The sequence below is a fragment of the Anguilla anguilla genome, chromosome 5 (genome assembly GCF_013347855.1).
Source record: "Anguilla anguilla isolate fAngAng1 chromosome 5, fAngAng1.pri, whole genome shotgun sequence".
NCBI classification, from domain to species: Eukaryota; Metazoa; Chordata; class Actinopteri; order Anguilliformes; family Anguillidae; genus Anguilla; species Anguilla anguilla.
The window spans coordinates 9259184-9275447 of NC_049205.1; the positions used below are offsets into that span (position 1 = coordinate 9259184).

At 46.8% G+C, this 16264-nt stretch overlaps 2 protein-coding genes across 2 annotated transcripts; both read left to right on the forward strand.

The window, feature by feature from the left end:
• Positions 1–656: 656 nt before the first annotated feature.
• Positions 657–8762, forward strand: LOC118227516 (mucin-2; the record flags this gene model as incomplete). The annotated part of the gene is made up of 6 exons (XM_035418055.1): positions 657–889; positions 3166–3580; positions 4286–4993; positions 5183–5959; positions 6467–7117; positions 8739–8762. Coding segments are annotated over 6 exons (2808 nt in total), but the record flags the coding sequence as incomplete, so codon positions are not given.
• Positions 8763–11120: 2358 nt separating this feature from the next.
• Positions 11121–15124, forward strand: LOC118228229 (mucin-2-like). Its single transcript, XM_035419577.1, has 6 exons — positions 11121–11467; positions 11639–11700; positions 11877–12384; positions 13755–13819; positions 14082–14248; positions 14730–15124. The coding sequence occupies exons 1-6, from the start codon at positions 11219–11221 to the stop codon at positions 14861–14863; spliced, it is 1185 nt and encodes a 394-aa protein (XP_035275468.1). The 5' UTR covers positions 11121–11218; the 3' UTR covers positions 14864–15124.
• The last annotated feature ends 1140 nt before the right edge of the window (positions 15125–16264 follow it).

Below are 16264 nucleotides of genomic sequence, written 5' to 3' on the forward strand. Positions count from 1 at the left end.
AAACTACAACCACATCTCCCACTACAACTGCAGCCCCAACTACAACCACATCGCCAACTACAACTGCAGCACCCACTACAACTGCAGCCCCAACTACAACCACATCGCCCACTACAACTGCAGCCCCAACTACAACCACATCGCCCACTACATCTGCTGCCCCAACGACAACTGCAGCCCAAACTACAACCACATCGCCCACTGCAACTGCAGCCCCAACTACAACTGCAGCGGCCACTACAACTGCAGCCCCAACTACAACAGGAGCCCCAACTACAGCTGCAGTACACTCTACAAGTGCAGCCCCAACTACAACTGCAGCACCCACTACAACTGCAGCCCCAACTACAACTGCAGCACACACTACAACAGCAGCCCCAACTACAACTGCAGCACCCACTACAACTGCAGCCCCAACTACAACAGGAGCCCCAACTACAACTGCAGTACACTCTACAAGTGCAGCCCCAACTACAACTGCAGCACCCACTACAACTGCAGCCCCAACTACAACTGCAGCCCCAACTACAACTGCAGCACACACTACAACTGCAGCCCCAACTACAACTACAGCACCGACAACCACTGCAGAACCAACAACAATAGCCCCAACTACAACTGCAGCACCCACTACAACTGCAGCCCCAACTACAACTACATCGCCCACTACTACTGCAGCCCCAACTACAACTGCAGCACCCACTACAACCACAGCACCAACAACAACTACAGCACCCACAACAACCACAGCACCAACAACCACTGCCCCACCAACAACCACAGTCCCAACTACAACTACAGCACCGACAACAACTGCAGCACCTACTACAACTGCAGCCCCAACTACAACCACATCTCCCACTACAACTGCAACCCCAACTACAACTACATCGCCCACTACAACTGCAGCCCCAACTACAACTGCAGCACCCACTACAACTGCCGCCCCAACTACAACCACATCGCCCACTACAACTGCAGGCCCAACTACAACTGCAGCCCCAACTAACACCACATCGCCCACTACAACTGCAGCCCCAACGACAACTGCAGCCCAAATTACAACCACATCGCCCACTACAACTGCAGCCCCAACTACAACTGCAGTACACACTACAAGTGCTGCCCTAACTACAACTGCAGCGGCCACTACAACTGCAGCCCCAACTACAACAGGAGCCCCAACTACAACTGCAGTACACTCTACAAGTGCAGCCCCAACTACAACTGCAGCACCCACTACAACTGCAGCCCCAACTACAACTGCAGCACCCATTACAACTGCAGCTGCAACTACAACCACATTGCCCACTACAACTGCAGCCCCAACTACAACTGTACCTCCCACAACAACCACAGCCCCCACAACAACTGCTGCCCCAACAACTACAGCACTGACAACAACTGCAGTACCCACTACAACTGCAGCCTCAACTACAACCACACCCCCTACTACAACGGCAGCTCCAACTGCTACTACAGCACTGACAACAAGTGCAGTACCGACTTCAACTGCAGCCCCAACTGCAACTGCAGCACCCACTACAACTGCAGCCCCAACTGCAACTACAGCTCCGACAACAACTGCAGCCCCAACAACAACTACTGCACTGACAACAACTGCAGTACCCACTACAACTGTAGCTCCATCCACAACAGTTGCCCCTACAACTTCTGTAGCTCCAACCACAACAGTTGCACCCACAACTACTGTAACTCGAGCTACAACAACTACCCCGACTACAACTACAGCACCCGCTAGAGCCCCATACATTTTGTACCTGGTGTACGTCTCCTTCGACCCCTTCCAAAGTGATTTTGGAAATCGTGCTTCCGAGGCTTTCAAGAACAGAGAAAAACGCATCAAGGATTTGGTGAGGCTTTACATTGTTGTTAGTGCTATCTCTTTTTTGCATGTAGCAAACCAACCCAGAGGAAAAATATTTTGCTCAGGATAGTCTTTTCTTTAACTCTTAAGAAAGTAGTAAGATCTCAATTGTACATCTTTTTGAGATCACTTCAATCTGAATTGTTGCTCCTAAAACCCCCTTTGGAGAATGGATATGGAATTGAGATGCTGGTGTTTCTCATGAGGTCAATATGAGAAAACTGAGGCATATTTGAGGAGAATCATGAGATCCTAGGAGTCATAGCTGAGTTTTCTTCGTGCTCTTTCTCTGATCTCATGGTCCCATGTTCAGGAGACTTATTTAAGATCATTTAGAGATCTCTTGTTTTGATCAGAGTAAGACATAAATCAGATTATAAGCAGTTGTTTCTCTTGAGTTGAATTTGAGATGTAGGAGAAAAGCCTTTGTATTAAAAATAGTTCATTTGTGTTTAGGAGAAATGAAAGAAACAACTATGAGATCTCTTCTTGGATTTTGCTTTCCTATGGGAACAAGCCCAAATGTACCTTGCAATGTGCTGTTGTATTTTAGTTACATAATGAATGCACAAATATTTAAAACAGCTTGTGATAGTACATTTTAAAATAACCAAACCTCTGTTTCCAGGTTGAACGCGTCCTCAGGCAGAGATTTCAATCCTTTGTCAAACTGATCATCATACAATTCAGGTAATATCAGAATCATCCATTCTGTGTCTGGGAATTACTGTTTTGTGTGTGTGTGCGTATATGTTTGGCTTTTTGTGCATTTGTTCATCAGGTGGGTGTGAGCACACTCAAACGGTAAAATCCTAACCATGTGTAAATCATTCCCTTATGTGATTGACATATGTGTTTTTGTTTAGGAGGGGATCCACAATCACAGAAGCAGAGATGACTTTTTCTAATACAACATCAGAATCCCCGCCAACTGTGCAAAACGTGACCGATGTACTGTTAGAGGCAGTTGAAAACTCAACTCTCTCGGAACTCAACATTACTGGGGACCCTATTACTGTCAGTGAAACATTAGAAATTCCAACTACAACTGCAGCTTCCACAACAACTACAGCTCCGACAACAACTACAGCACTGACAACAACTGCAGTACCCACTACAACTGCAGCCCAAACTACAACTGCAGCACCGACTACAACTGCAGCCCCAACTACAACCTCATCGCCCACTACAACTACAGCCCCAACTACAACCATATCGCCCACTACAACAGCAGCCCCAACTACAACTGCAGTACCCACTACAACTGCAGCCCCAACTACAACCACATCGCCCACTACAACTGCAACCCCAACTACAACTGCAGCACCCACTACAACTGCAGCCCCAACTACAACCACATCGCCCACTACAACTACAGGCCCAACTACAACCATATCGCCCACTACAACTGCAGCCCCAACTACAACTGCAGTACCCACTACAACTGCAGCCCCAACTACAACCACATCGCCCACTACAACTGCAACCCCAACTACAACTGCAGCACCCACTACAACTGCAGCCCCAACTACAACCACATCGCCCACTACAACTGCAGCCCCAACTACAACTGCAACACCCACTACAACTGCAGCCCCAACTACAACCACATCGCCCACTACAACTGCAGCCCCAACTACAACCACATCGCCCACTACAACTGCAACCCCAAATACAACTGCAGCACCCACTACAACTGCAGCCCCAACTACAACCACATCGCCCACTACAACTGCAGCCCCAAGTACAACTGCAGCACCCACTACAACTGCAGCCCCAACTACAACCACATCGCACACTACAACTGCTGCCCCAACTACAACTGCAGCACCCACTACAACTGTAACCCCAACTACAACTGCAGCACCCTCTACAACTGCAGCCCCAACTACAACTGCAGCACCCACTACAACTGCAGTCTCAACTACAACTGCAGCACCCACTACAACTGCAGCCCCAACTACAACTGCAGCACCCACTACAACTGCAGCCGCAACTACAACTGCAGCACCCTCTACAACTGCAGCCCCAACTACAACCATATCGCTCACTACAACAGCAGCCCCAACTACAACTGCTGTAACAACTACAACTGCAGCACCCACAACAACTGCAGCCCCAACTACAACCATATCGCCCACTACAACAGCAGCTCCAACTACAACCACATCGCCCACTACAACTACAGCCCCAAGTACAACTGCAGCACCCACTACAACTGCAGCCCCAACTACAACTGCAGCACCAACTACAACTGCAGCACCCACTACAACCACATCGCCCACTACAACTGCAGCCCCAAGTACAACTGCAGTACACACTACAACTGCAGCACCCACTACAACTGCAGCCCCAACTACAACCACATCGCCCACTACAACTGCAGCGCCAAGTACAACTGCAGCACCCACTACAACTGCAGCCCCAACTACAACTGCAGCACCCACTACAACTGCAGCCCCAACTACAACCACATCACCCACCTCAATTGCAGAACCAACTACAACTGCAGCACCCACTACAACTGCAGCCCCAACTACAACCATATCGCCCACTACAACAGCAGCCCCAACTACAACCACATCGCCCACTACAACTGCAACCCCAACTACAACTGCAGCACCCACTACAACTGCAGCCCCAACTACAACCACATCGCCCACTACAACTGCAGCCCCAACTACAACTGCAGCACCCACTACAACTGCAGCCCCAACTACAACCACATCGCCCACTACAACTGCAACCCCAACTACAACTGCAGCACCCACTACAACTGCAGCCCCAACTACAACCACATCGCCCACTACAACTACAGCCCCAACTACAACCATATCGCCCACTACAACTGCAGCCCCAACTACAACCACATCGCCCACTACAACTGCAACCCCAAATACAACTGCAGCACCCACTACAACTGCAGCCCCAACTACAACCACATCGCCCACTACAACTGCAGCCCCAAGTACAACTGCAGCACCCACTACAACTGCAGCCCCAACTACAACCACATCGCACACTACAACTGCTGCCCCAACTACAACTGCAGCACCCACTACAACTGTAACCCCAACTACAACTGCAGCACCCTCTACAACTGCAGCCCCAACTACAACTGCAGCACCCACTACAACTGCAGTCTCAACTACAACTGCAGCACCCACTACAACTGCAGCCCCAACTACAACTGCAGCACCCACTACAACTGCAGCCGCAACTACAACTGCAGCACCCTCTACAACTGCAGCCCCAACTACAACCATATCGCTCACTACAACAGCAGCCCCAACTACAACTGCTGTAACAACTACAACTGCAGCACCCACAACAACTGCAGCCCCAACTACAACCATATCGCCCACTACAACAGCAGCTCCAACTACAACCACATCGCCCACTACAACTACAGCCCCAAGTACAACTGCAGCACCCACTACAACTGCAGCCCCAACTACAACTGCAGCACCAACTACAACTGCAGCACCCACTACAACCACATCGCCCACTACAACTGCAGCCCCAAGTACAACTGCAGTACACACTACAACTGCAGCCCCAACTACAACCATATCGCCCACTACAACAGCAGCCCCAACTACAACCACATCGCCCACTACAACTGCAACCCCAACTACAACTGCAGCACCCACTACAACTGCAGCCCCAACTACAACCACATCGCCCACTACAACTGCAGCCCCAACTACAACTGCAGCACCCACTACAACTGCAGCCCCAACTACAACCACATCGCCCACTACAACTGCAACCCCAACTACAACTGCAGCACCCACTACAACTGCAGCCCCAACTACAACCACATCGCCCACTAAAACTACAGCCCCAACTACAACCATATCGCCCACTACAACTGCAGCCCCAACTACAACTGCAGTACCCACTACAACTGCAGCCCCAACTACAACCACATCGCCCACTACAACTGCAACCCCAACTACAACTGCAGCACCCACTACAACTGCAGCCCCAACTACAACCACATTGCACACTACAACTGCCGCCCCAACTACAACTGCAGCACCCACTACAACTGTAACCCCAACTACAACTGCAGCACGCACTACAACTGCAGCCCCAACTACAACTGCAGCACCCACTTCAACTGCAGTCTCAACTACAACTGCAGCACCCACTACAACTGCAGCCCCAACTACAACTGCAGCACCCACTTCAACTGCAGCACCCTCTACAACTGCAGCCTCAACTACAACCATATCGCCCACTACAACAGCAGCCCCAACTACAACTGCAGTACCAATTACAACTGCAGCACCCACTACAACTGCAGCCCCAACAACAACCATATCACCCACTACAACAGCAGCCCCAAGTACAACTGCAGCACCCACTACAACTGCAGCCCCAACTACAACCACATCGCACACTACAACTGCAGCACCCAGTACAACTGTAACCACAACTACAACTGCAGCACCCACTACAACTGCAGCCCCAACTACAACTGCAGCACCCACTACAACTGCAGTCTCAACTACAACTGCAGCACCCACTACAACTGCAGCCCCAACTACAACTGCAGCACCCACTACAACTGCAGCCCCATCTACAACTGCAGCACCCTCTACAACTGCAGCCCCAACTACAACCATATCGCTCACTACAACAGCAGCCCCAACTACAGTTGCAGTACCAACTACAACTGCAGCACCCACTACAACTGCAGCCTCAACTACAACCATATCGCTCACTACAACAGCAGCCCCAACTACAACCACATCGCCCACTACAACTGCAGCCCCAAGTACAACTGCAGCCCCTACTACAACTGCAGCACCCACTACAACTGTAACCACAACTACAACTGCAGCCCCAACTACAACCACATCGCCCACTACAACTGCAGCCGCAAGTACAACTGCAGTACACACTACAACTGCAGCACCCACTACACCTTCAGCCCCAACTACAACCACATCGCCCACTACAACTGCAGCCCCAAGTACAACTGCAGCACCCACTACAACTGCAGCCCCACCTACAACTGCAGCACCCACTACAACTGCAGCCCCAACTACAACCACATCACCTACCTCAATTGAAGAACTAACTACAACTGCAGCACCCACTACAACTGCAGCCCCAACTACAACCATGTCGCCCACTACAACAGCAGTCCCAACTACAACCGCATCGCCCACTACAACTGCAACCCCAACTACAACTGCAGCACCCACTACAACTGCAGCCCCAACTACAACCACATCGCCCACTACAACTGCAGCCCCAACTACAACTGCAGCACCCACTACAACTGCAGCCCCAACTACAACAACATCGCCCACTACAACTGCAGCACCCACTACAACTGCAGCCCCAACTACAACCACATCGCACACTACAACTGCCGCCCCAACTACAACTGCAGCACCATCTACAACTGCAGCCCCAACTACAACCGCATCGCCCACTACAACTGCAGCCCCAACTACAACTGCAGCACCCACTACAACTGCAGCCCCAACTACAACCACATCGCCCACTAAAACTGCAGCCCCAAGTACAACTGCAGCACCCACTACAACTGCAGCCCCAACTACAACTGCAGCACCCACTACAACAGCAGCCCCAAATACAACTGCTGTACCAACTACAACTGCAGCACCCACAACAACTGCAGCCCCAACTACAACCATATCGCCCACTACAACAGCAGCTCCAACTACAACCACATCGCCCACGTCAACTACAGCCCCAAGTACAACTGCAGCACCCACTACAACTGCAGTCCCAACTACAACTGCAGCACCCACTACAACTGCAGTCTCAACTACAACTGCAGCACCCACTACAACTGCAGCCCCAACTACAACTGCAGCACCCACTACAACTGCAGCCCCAACTACAACTGTGGCACCCTCTACAACTGCAGCCCCAACTACAACCATATCGCTCACTACAACAGCAGCCCCAACTACAACTGCAGCACCCACTACAACTGCAGCCCCAACTACAACCACATCGCCCACTACAACTGCAACCCCAACTACAACTGCAGCACCCACTACAACTGTAACCCCAACTACAACTGCAGCACCCACTACAACTGTAACCTCAACTACAACTGCAGCACCCACTACAACTGCCGCTCCAACTACAACTGCAGCACCCACTACAACTGCAGTCTCAACTACAACTGCAGAACCCACTACAACTGAAGCCCCCACTACAACTGCAGCCCCAACTTCAACTGCAACACCCACTACAACTGCAGCCCCAACTACTACCACATTGCCCACTACAACTGTAACCCCAACTACAACTGCAGCACCCACTACAACTGCAGCCCCAACTACAACTGTAGCACTCACTACAACTGCAGCCCCAACTACTACCACATTGCCCACTACAACTGTAACCCCAACTACAACTGCAGCCCCAACTACCACCACATCGCCCACTACAACTGCAGCACCCACTACAACTGTAGCCCCGACTACAACAGCAGCACCCACTACAACTGCAGCCCCAACTACAACTGCAGCACCCACTACAACTGCAGCCCCAACTACAACTGCAGCACCCACTACAACTGCAGCCCCAACTACAACCACATCGCCCACTACAACTTCAGCCCCAACTACAACTGCAGCACCCACTACAACTGTAGCCCCAACTACAACCATATCGCCCACTACAACAGTAGCCCCAAGTACAACTGCAGTACCCATTACAACTGCAGCCCCAACTACAACTGCAGCACCCTCTACAACTGCAGCCCCAACTACAACCACATCGCCCACTACATCTACAGCCCCATCTACAACTGCAGCCCAAACTACAACCACATCGCCTATTACAACTGCAGCCCCACTTAAAACTGAAGTACTGACAGCAACCACAGCCCCAACTTCATCTGCAGCACCCACTACATCCCCAGCACCAACCTCTACTGCCGCAACAACAACCATACCTCCAACTACAACTGCAGCAATGAGAACAACCGCAGCTCCAACTTCAATTGCAGCCCCAACTACAACTGCAGCACCTACTACAACTGCAGTCCCAACTACAACCACATCGCACACTACAACTGCTGCCCCACCTACAACTGCAGTACCTACTACAACTTCAGCCCCAACTACAACCACATCGCCCACTACAACTGCAACCCCAACTACAACTGCAGCACCCACTACAACTGCATCCCCAACTACAACTGCAGCACCCTCTACAACTGCAGCCCCAACTACAACCATATCGCCCACTACAACAGCAGCCCCAACTGCAACTTCAGTACCCACTACAACTGCAGCCCCAACTACAACCACATCGCCCACTACAACTGCAACCCCAACTACAACTGCAGCACCCACTACAACTGCAGCCCCAACTACAACCACATCGCCCACTACAACTGCAGCCCCAACTACAACTGCAGCACCCACTACAACTGCAGCTACAACTACAACCACATCACCCACTACAACTGCAGCCCCAAGTACAACTGCAGCACCCACTACAACTGCAGCCCCAACTACAACCACATCGCACACTACAACTGCCGCCCCAACAACAACTGCAGCACCCACTACAACTGTAACCCCAACTACAACTGCAGCACCCACTACAACTGTAACCCCAACTACAACTGCAGCACCCACTACAACTGCAGTCTCAACTACAACTGCAGAACCCACTACAACTGAAGCCCCCACTACAACTGCAGCCCCAACTTCAACTGCAACACCCACTACAACTGCAGCCCCAACTACTACCACATTGCCCACTACAACTGTAACCCCAACTACAACTGCAGCACCCACTACAACTGCAGCCCCAACTACAACTGCAGCACCCACTACAACTGTCGCACTCACTACAACTGCAGCCCCAACTACCACCACATCGCCCACTACAACTGCAGCCCCAACTACAACTGCAGCACCCACTACAACTGTAGCCCCAACTACAACTGCAGCACCCACTACAACTGCAGCCCCAACTACCACCACATCGCCCACTACAACTGCAGCCCCAACTACAACTGCAGCACCCACTACAACTGCAGCCCCAACTACAACCACATCGCCCACCTCAACTGCAGCCCCAACTACAACTGCAGCACCCACTACAACTGCAGCCCCAACTACAACCAGATCGCCTACTACAACTGCAGCCCCAACTACAACTGCAGCACCCACTACAACTGCAGCCCCAACTACAACCACATCGCCCACTACAACTGCAGCCCCAAGTACATCTGCAGCACCCACTACAACTGCAGCCCCAACTACAACTGCAGCACCCACTACAACTGCAGCCCCAACTACAACTGCAGCACCCACTACAACTGCAGCCCCAACTACAACCATATCGCCCACTACAACAGCAGCCCCAACTAATACTGCGGTACCTACTACAACTGCAGCCCCAACTACAACCACATCGCCCACTACAACTGCAACCCCAACTACAACTGCAGCACCCACTACAACTGCAGCCCCAACTTCAACTGCAGCACCCTCTACAACTGCAGCCCCAACTACAACCATATCGCCCACTACAACAGCAGCCCCAACTGCAACTGCAGTACCCACTACAACTGCAGCCCCAACTACAACCACATCGCTCACTACAACTGCAACCCCAACTACAACTGCAGCACCCACTACAACTGCAGCCCCAACTACAACTGCAACACCCACTACAACTGCAGCTCCAACTTCAACCACATCACCCACTACAACTGCAGCCCCAAGTACAACTGCAGCACCCACTACAACTGCAGCCCCAACTACAACCACATCGCACACTACAACTGCCGCCCCAACAACAACTGCAGCACCCACTACAACTGTAACCCCAACTACAACTGCAGCACCCACTACAACTGTAACCCCAACTACAACTGCAGCACCCACTACAACTGCAGCTCCAACTACAACTGCAGCACCCACTACAACTGCAGTCTCAACTACAACTGCAGAACCCACTACAACTGAAGCCCCCACTACAACTGCAGCCCCAACTTCAACTGCAGCACCCACTACAACTGCAGCCCCAACTACTACCACATTGCCCACTACAACTGTAACCCCAACTACAACTGCAGCACCCACTACAACTGCAGCCCCAACTACAACTGCAGCACCCACTACAACTGCAGCCCCAACTACAACCAGATCGCCCACTACAACTGCAGCCCCAACTACAACTGCAGCACCCACTACAACTGCAGCCCCAACTACAACCCCATCGCCCACTACAACTGCAGCCCCAACTACATCTGCAGCACCCACTACAGCTGCAGCCCCATCAACAGCTACAGCACTGACTACAATTGCAATGCCCACTACAACTATAGTTCCAACTAAAACAGTTGCCCCCACAACTACTGTAGCTACAACCACAACAGTTGCCCCCACAACTACTGTAACTCGAGCTAAAACAACTACCAAGACTACAACTAAAGCACCCGCTAGAGCCTCAAACATTTTGTTCCTGATGTACGTCTCCTTTGACCCCTTCCAAGAAGATTATAATAATCGTAATTCCCAAGCTTTCAAGAAAAGAGAAAAGCTCATCAAGGATTTGGTGAGGCTTTACATTGTCGTTAGTGCTTTTTTGTGTTTGCTTGTAGTAAACCAACAAGCCCATGTGTACCTTACAGTGTGCTGTTGTTCTTTAGTTACGAAATGCCTATACAAATACTTAAAACAGCTTGTGACAGTACTTTATTTTAAATAACCAAACCTTTGTTTCCAGCTTGAACCCCTCTTCAAACGTACATATCCATCCTTTGTCGAACTGATCATCATAAGTTTCAGGTAATTTCAGATTCATCCATTCTGTATCTGAGCATTACTGTTTTTGTGTGTGTGTGTGTGTATGTGTTTGTGTGCGTGTGTGTTTGGCCTTTTGGTTGTTTGTGCATTTGCTTTTTGGGTGGGTGTGAGCATGTGTAAATCATTACCTTATGTGATTGACGTGTATTTTTCTTTAGGAGAGGATCCACAATCACAGAATCACAGATGATTTTTTCTAATACAACTTCAGAATCCCCGCCGACTGTGCAAAACGTGTCCAATGTAATTTTAAAGGCATATGCAAACACATCTGTCTCGGGTCTCAACATTACTGACAACTCTCTTAATGTCAGTGAAACGTTACCCATTCTCACGACAACTGCAGCTCCCAAAACTACTGCTTCAAGCACAGCAACTATGGTACCTATAACCCAACCTGCTACTGAATCTGCAACAACAGCAACTACCCGCAGAACTACTACCACAGCTACAACCACAAAAACCACTGTAAATCCAACAACAACATCATCAACAGTACCACCAGTGCCACCAGCCACTGCTCCAGCTACTGCTGCCTCTACAGATCCACCTATAAAGGAGGGTGTTCTCCTCCTGTCGTTTCGACTTTTTAGAGGTTTTACCCCACAACTGCAGGACCAGAGCTCCTCTGCGTTCCTGGTCCTGGCTCGTAATGTCACCACAGAGGTAACCGGTCATTGCTCACTTTTGTTTGTTTCTTTTCTTTTTTTTGGGTCTCCCTTAAGGCAGAACTTGTCTGAGCTAAACATGTTTTTCAAATTGAAATGCAGTCTTTTCTTCCACTGTGCCACAGCCAAATAGGTGAACCTCATTCAGAACATATATATAGAACAACATAACATAGAATAATACTGTATACAGCGATGATGTCTGGCAAATGTGCAGTATGAATCATAGATCAAAGAATTCAAGAGATTCTGTTTGCAAAAGCAAAAGCTGTAATTCCCCATTTAAGATCTCAAATGCACTTCTTTGAGATCAATGCTTGGTCTTAATCTCTAAACTCACTTGGCCACTTTCAGAGCAAATGGTATTGAATTAAACAAAACATGAGTGTTAAATGTTTCTTTATAAATGCAGTTTGATTGAAACCACAATGTTAATTTATAACAACTGGCTTGAGGTGAGCGCTTTTTTTTATATTTGATAATGCAATTGAATCAAACCAAAATGAATCAGATTGAATAGAGTTGCTTTGTTTTGGTTTGATTCAACTGCATTATCACTTTAGTGGTTTTGTGATTTTGACTGAATCCAGCGGACAGGTTTACACTTACATTCCAAATACAGAGCCCAAGATTCAAAAACCATTTGTCCTTAACTTTGATACTTAAATGTGATTATATATATATATATTTTTTTCTTTTCAAACACTACATGTTCAGCAAGTTCAGCAAATGCCAAAGTGAACTGTGCCAGTAAAAACCACTTAACTTGCAATTCCAAAGGACAAATATTGACTGAATCTCGGCCAGATTAACGTGACATGAAGTGTGGTGAATGCAGAGCACATTGCAGACATTACCAGCATTATCAAAAGTGTGGTTGCAGTATTAAACATCTTTAAGGAAGGAAAGATGATTTTTTAAAAACTTCTTTCCACGAATGCTGCTATTATATTTGACTATACTGAAAGTTGAGAGGGAAATAACATACAATTTGTTTTGTGTTTTTTTGTGCCATTTGCAAATTTATTATTATTATTATTGTGTATTATTTGCAAATCAGTTATAACAGCTTCTTTTTGAGGATGTGCTGCATGTTATGGGTGAGATTTTTGTTGCTATTAAGTTTAAGTTTGACACCCAGAATTGTTTTTTTTTTTTTTTTTTTTTTTACAAAATAATGTAGCTAAAACAAACATAAAATACTTTCATTCTTTCTGTATAAGAACATAGATGTAAAGATATTCAATGTCATCTTATGTTTTCATTTCATTTACTAGCAATTTATTTGCTTAAATATACAAAGCAAACATGATTAATAGTTGTATTGTACTAACTTGCATACCTTTATGTGTTCTTATTTTTCTACAGTTGAATCGTGGATACCGGAGGGCTTTCCCTCTAACCTTCCTGAGAAGCATTGTAATAGCTTTCAGGTAAGAGCAGAAGCTCCTTTTATTGGCTACAGCCATTGCCAAGGTGATGGGACACTTAAGCAGCCACTGCCCCAGGATGAGATATGGCATTTTCTACGAGTCGCTTTGAGATTGTGATTCCAGAAAGACCAAGAGGGCATCTAACCTTTCTTTTTCCCTTCCCTCTGTTCTTTCTTTTCATCCTTCTCTCCCTTTGTCTTTCCCTCACCATCACTCCCCCCCCCCACCCCCCTTTACTCCGTCATGACCCTCTCATGAACAGACGTGGACCTTCTTTCATCCGGGTGGACACCACACGAGTGGAGACAAAGCTGATCTTCAAGAATCAGTCTGTGGTTCCAAACATTACCATCGCTGTAAAAACCCTTGTTCAGGCCCTCGAAAATGCAGTTGTCTTTTTAAACATCATCCCAGGCACCATTAATGCAGGTCAGTTCATCTCTGTTCGCATAAGTTGCATCATACTTACTTACCCCTCTTCTACAAAGTGTGAACCATGCATATTTAAAGTGGTTCTGGTGTATTTTGGTCTTATTTATATATGTAATGCTGATCCTTTTATTTTATTTATTGCTTAATTCATTGCCATTACACCTTGCACGTTCAACCTCATCTCTGTGCTGCTCACACAGGATTGTGATAATAATAATAACAATAATAATATTATTAATAATAATAATAATAATAATAATAATAATAATAATAATAATATTATTAACAATAATAATAATAATAATAATAATAATTATTATTATTATTATTATTATTATATTGGCTTAAATTTGGCACAGTACTGTTGATATACATTCATTTTGCAAATACATCTGTTTTCAGTATTTTTGAGTAATGCAACAAGCTTTTGATATTTATTAAACAAAACACTCATTGTTCATCTTTTTTATTTAAACAGAAATTGACGGTGCCACCACTACAGCAAGCAGTGCCATGTCAACAAGCAAACCCCAGGAAGTCGTCACTTTCCTGTTTCCTCTTATTCTGGTCATTTACTCTCTGTCAACGAACATGAAGCTGCTTCAATTTTAGCCAAAAAAATAACAACCTTTATGCTTTTTGAAACATGATGCAACATTCTATGAGAAAAAATGGGTTTTATTTATGTTTATTTTTCATTTTATTCTGTTAGGTTTCTGTCACTTAAATTACCTACCTCGTTTAAAATGGTGAGGTTGTTCACAATTGCCTTTCTTAACTATTACTGTCTAGCCAAATAAATTTTTGTGTACTGTGATTTATTTAAATGAACTGAAGGCTTATGAAAAGTATGTTTAAAAACTATTTTTGAAAAGATGATTTCTATTATATAAATAAATTCTATCATATATTTGCATGATATTTGCTTCAGGCTGTTTTCTGAAGTTAGACATTATGGATGGATGAACAATGTTTACTGAACTCCAGCCATTGGTACTGGTTGGGGACAAATCAAGAAATGGCCTAAGGTATTAATAACCATCAGTATTTGAAATGAGAGATCCTGGTTCTAAATGACGAGGTTCATTTACTCTTTAATGAGAAATTAAAGTTTTAAATTCTTTATTGGGACTTGACTGGAAGACCAACGAGTAAATAGTATACATGCTGTCCCCCCACCAATGATACAATGTTGTCATCTTCAAGTTCTTTTGGGTGGGGGACAATTACTTCCCTTACATTGGTGGTATGAATACAGTTAAAAGTCCAACCAACTGAAATTAGTGAACTATTTGCTGATATGTTTTTTTTTAATAATTGTTTTGCATTCGCAGGCCAAAAATATTTTTTAAATGATTCTTGGCAAAAAACAAACAAACAACAAAAAAAAAACAAACAAATACATAGAAAGCATTCTGCTGAGGTTGGCTTGCATTGGAAACACCTGGTTTTCAGTGAGTGGGGTTCACTGTGGTCCAAAAGATACAATTCTGATTAAATCAAAATAATAAAAAAAATAGCAAAACTAATATCACATATGCAGAGTATGGCAGAATTAAAAAAAATCACAGTGGAATTTTGAAAATTTTACTGTAGATTCCTGAAAGGGCTGAATAGTCCAAGACCTACAGTGTTATGAGTTTGTCGCCACCTTGCGGTAGACATGCATAAGACTACAATGCGACAAACAAACGACAGTTCAGTGGAACGAACGAGCTGATGAAGACCGATGCATAGTCACATACCACCCACCCCCCACCACACTTTTTATAGGCCTACTGTATTTCATTCTGTTCCTTTCTCAGTTTCTTCAAATCTCTTTCCCCTCATAACCCTCCCTCACTCCCTCTATGTCATATGAAGGGAACAGTCCGTGATGAGCTCTAGTGCTCAGTCAAATCCATATTGGTAGCAAAATAGCAATGATGAAGTATCATTAATTCCACTTGAACTTGTTATTTTGTTGTGCCAATAGTGAAGGGGTTAAGTATCAGACCAACGTAATTTTTAGTA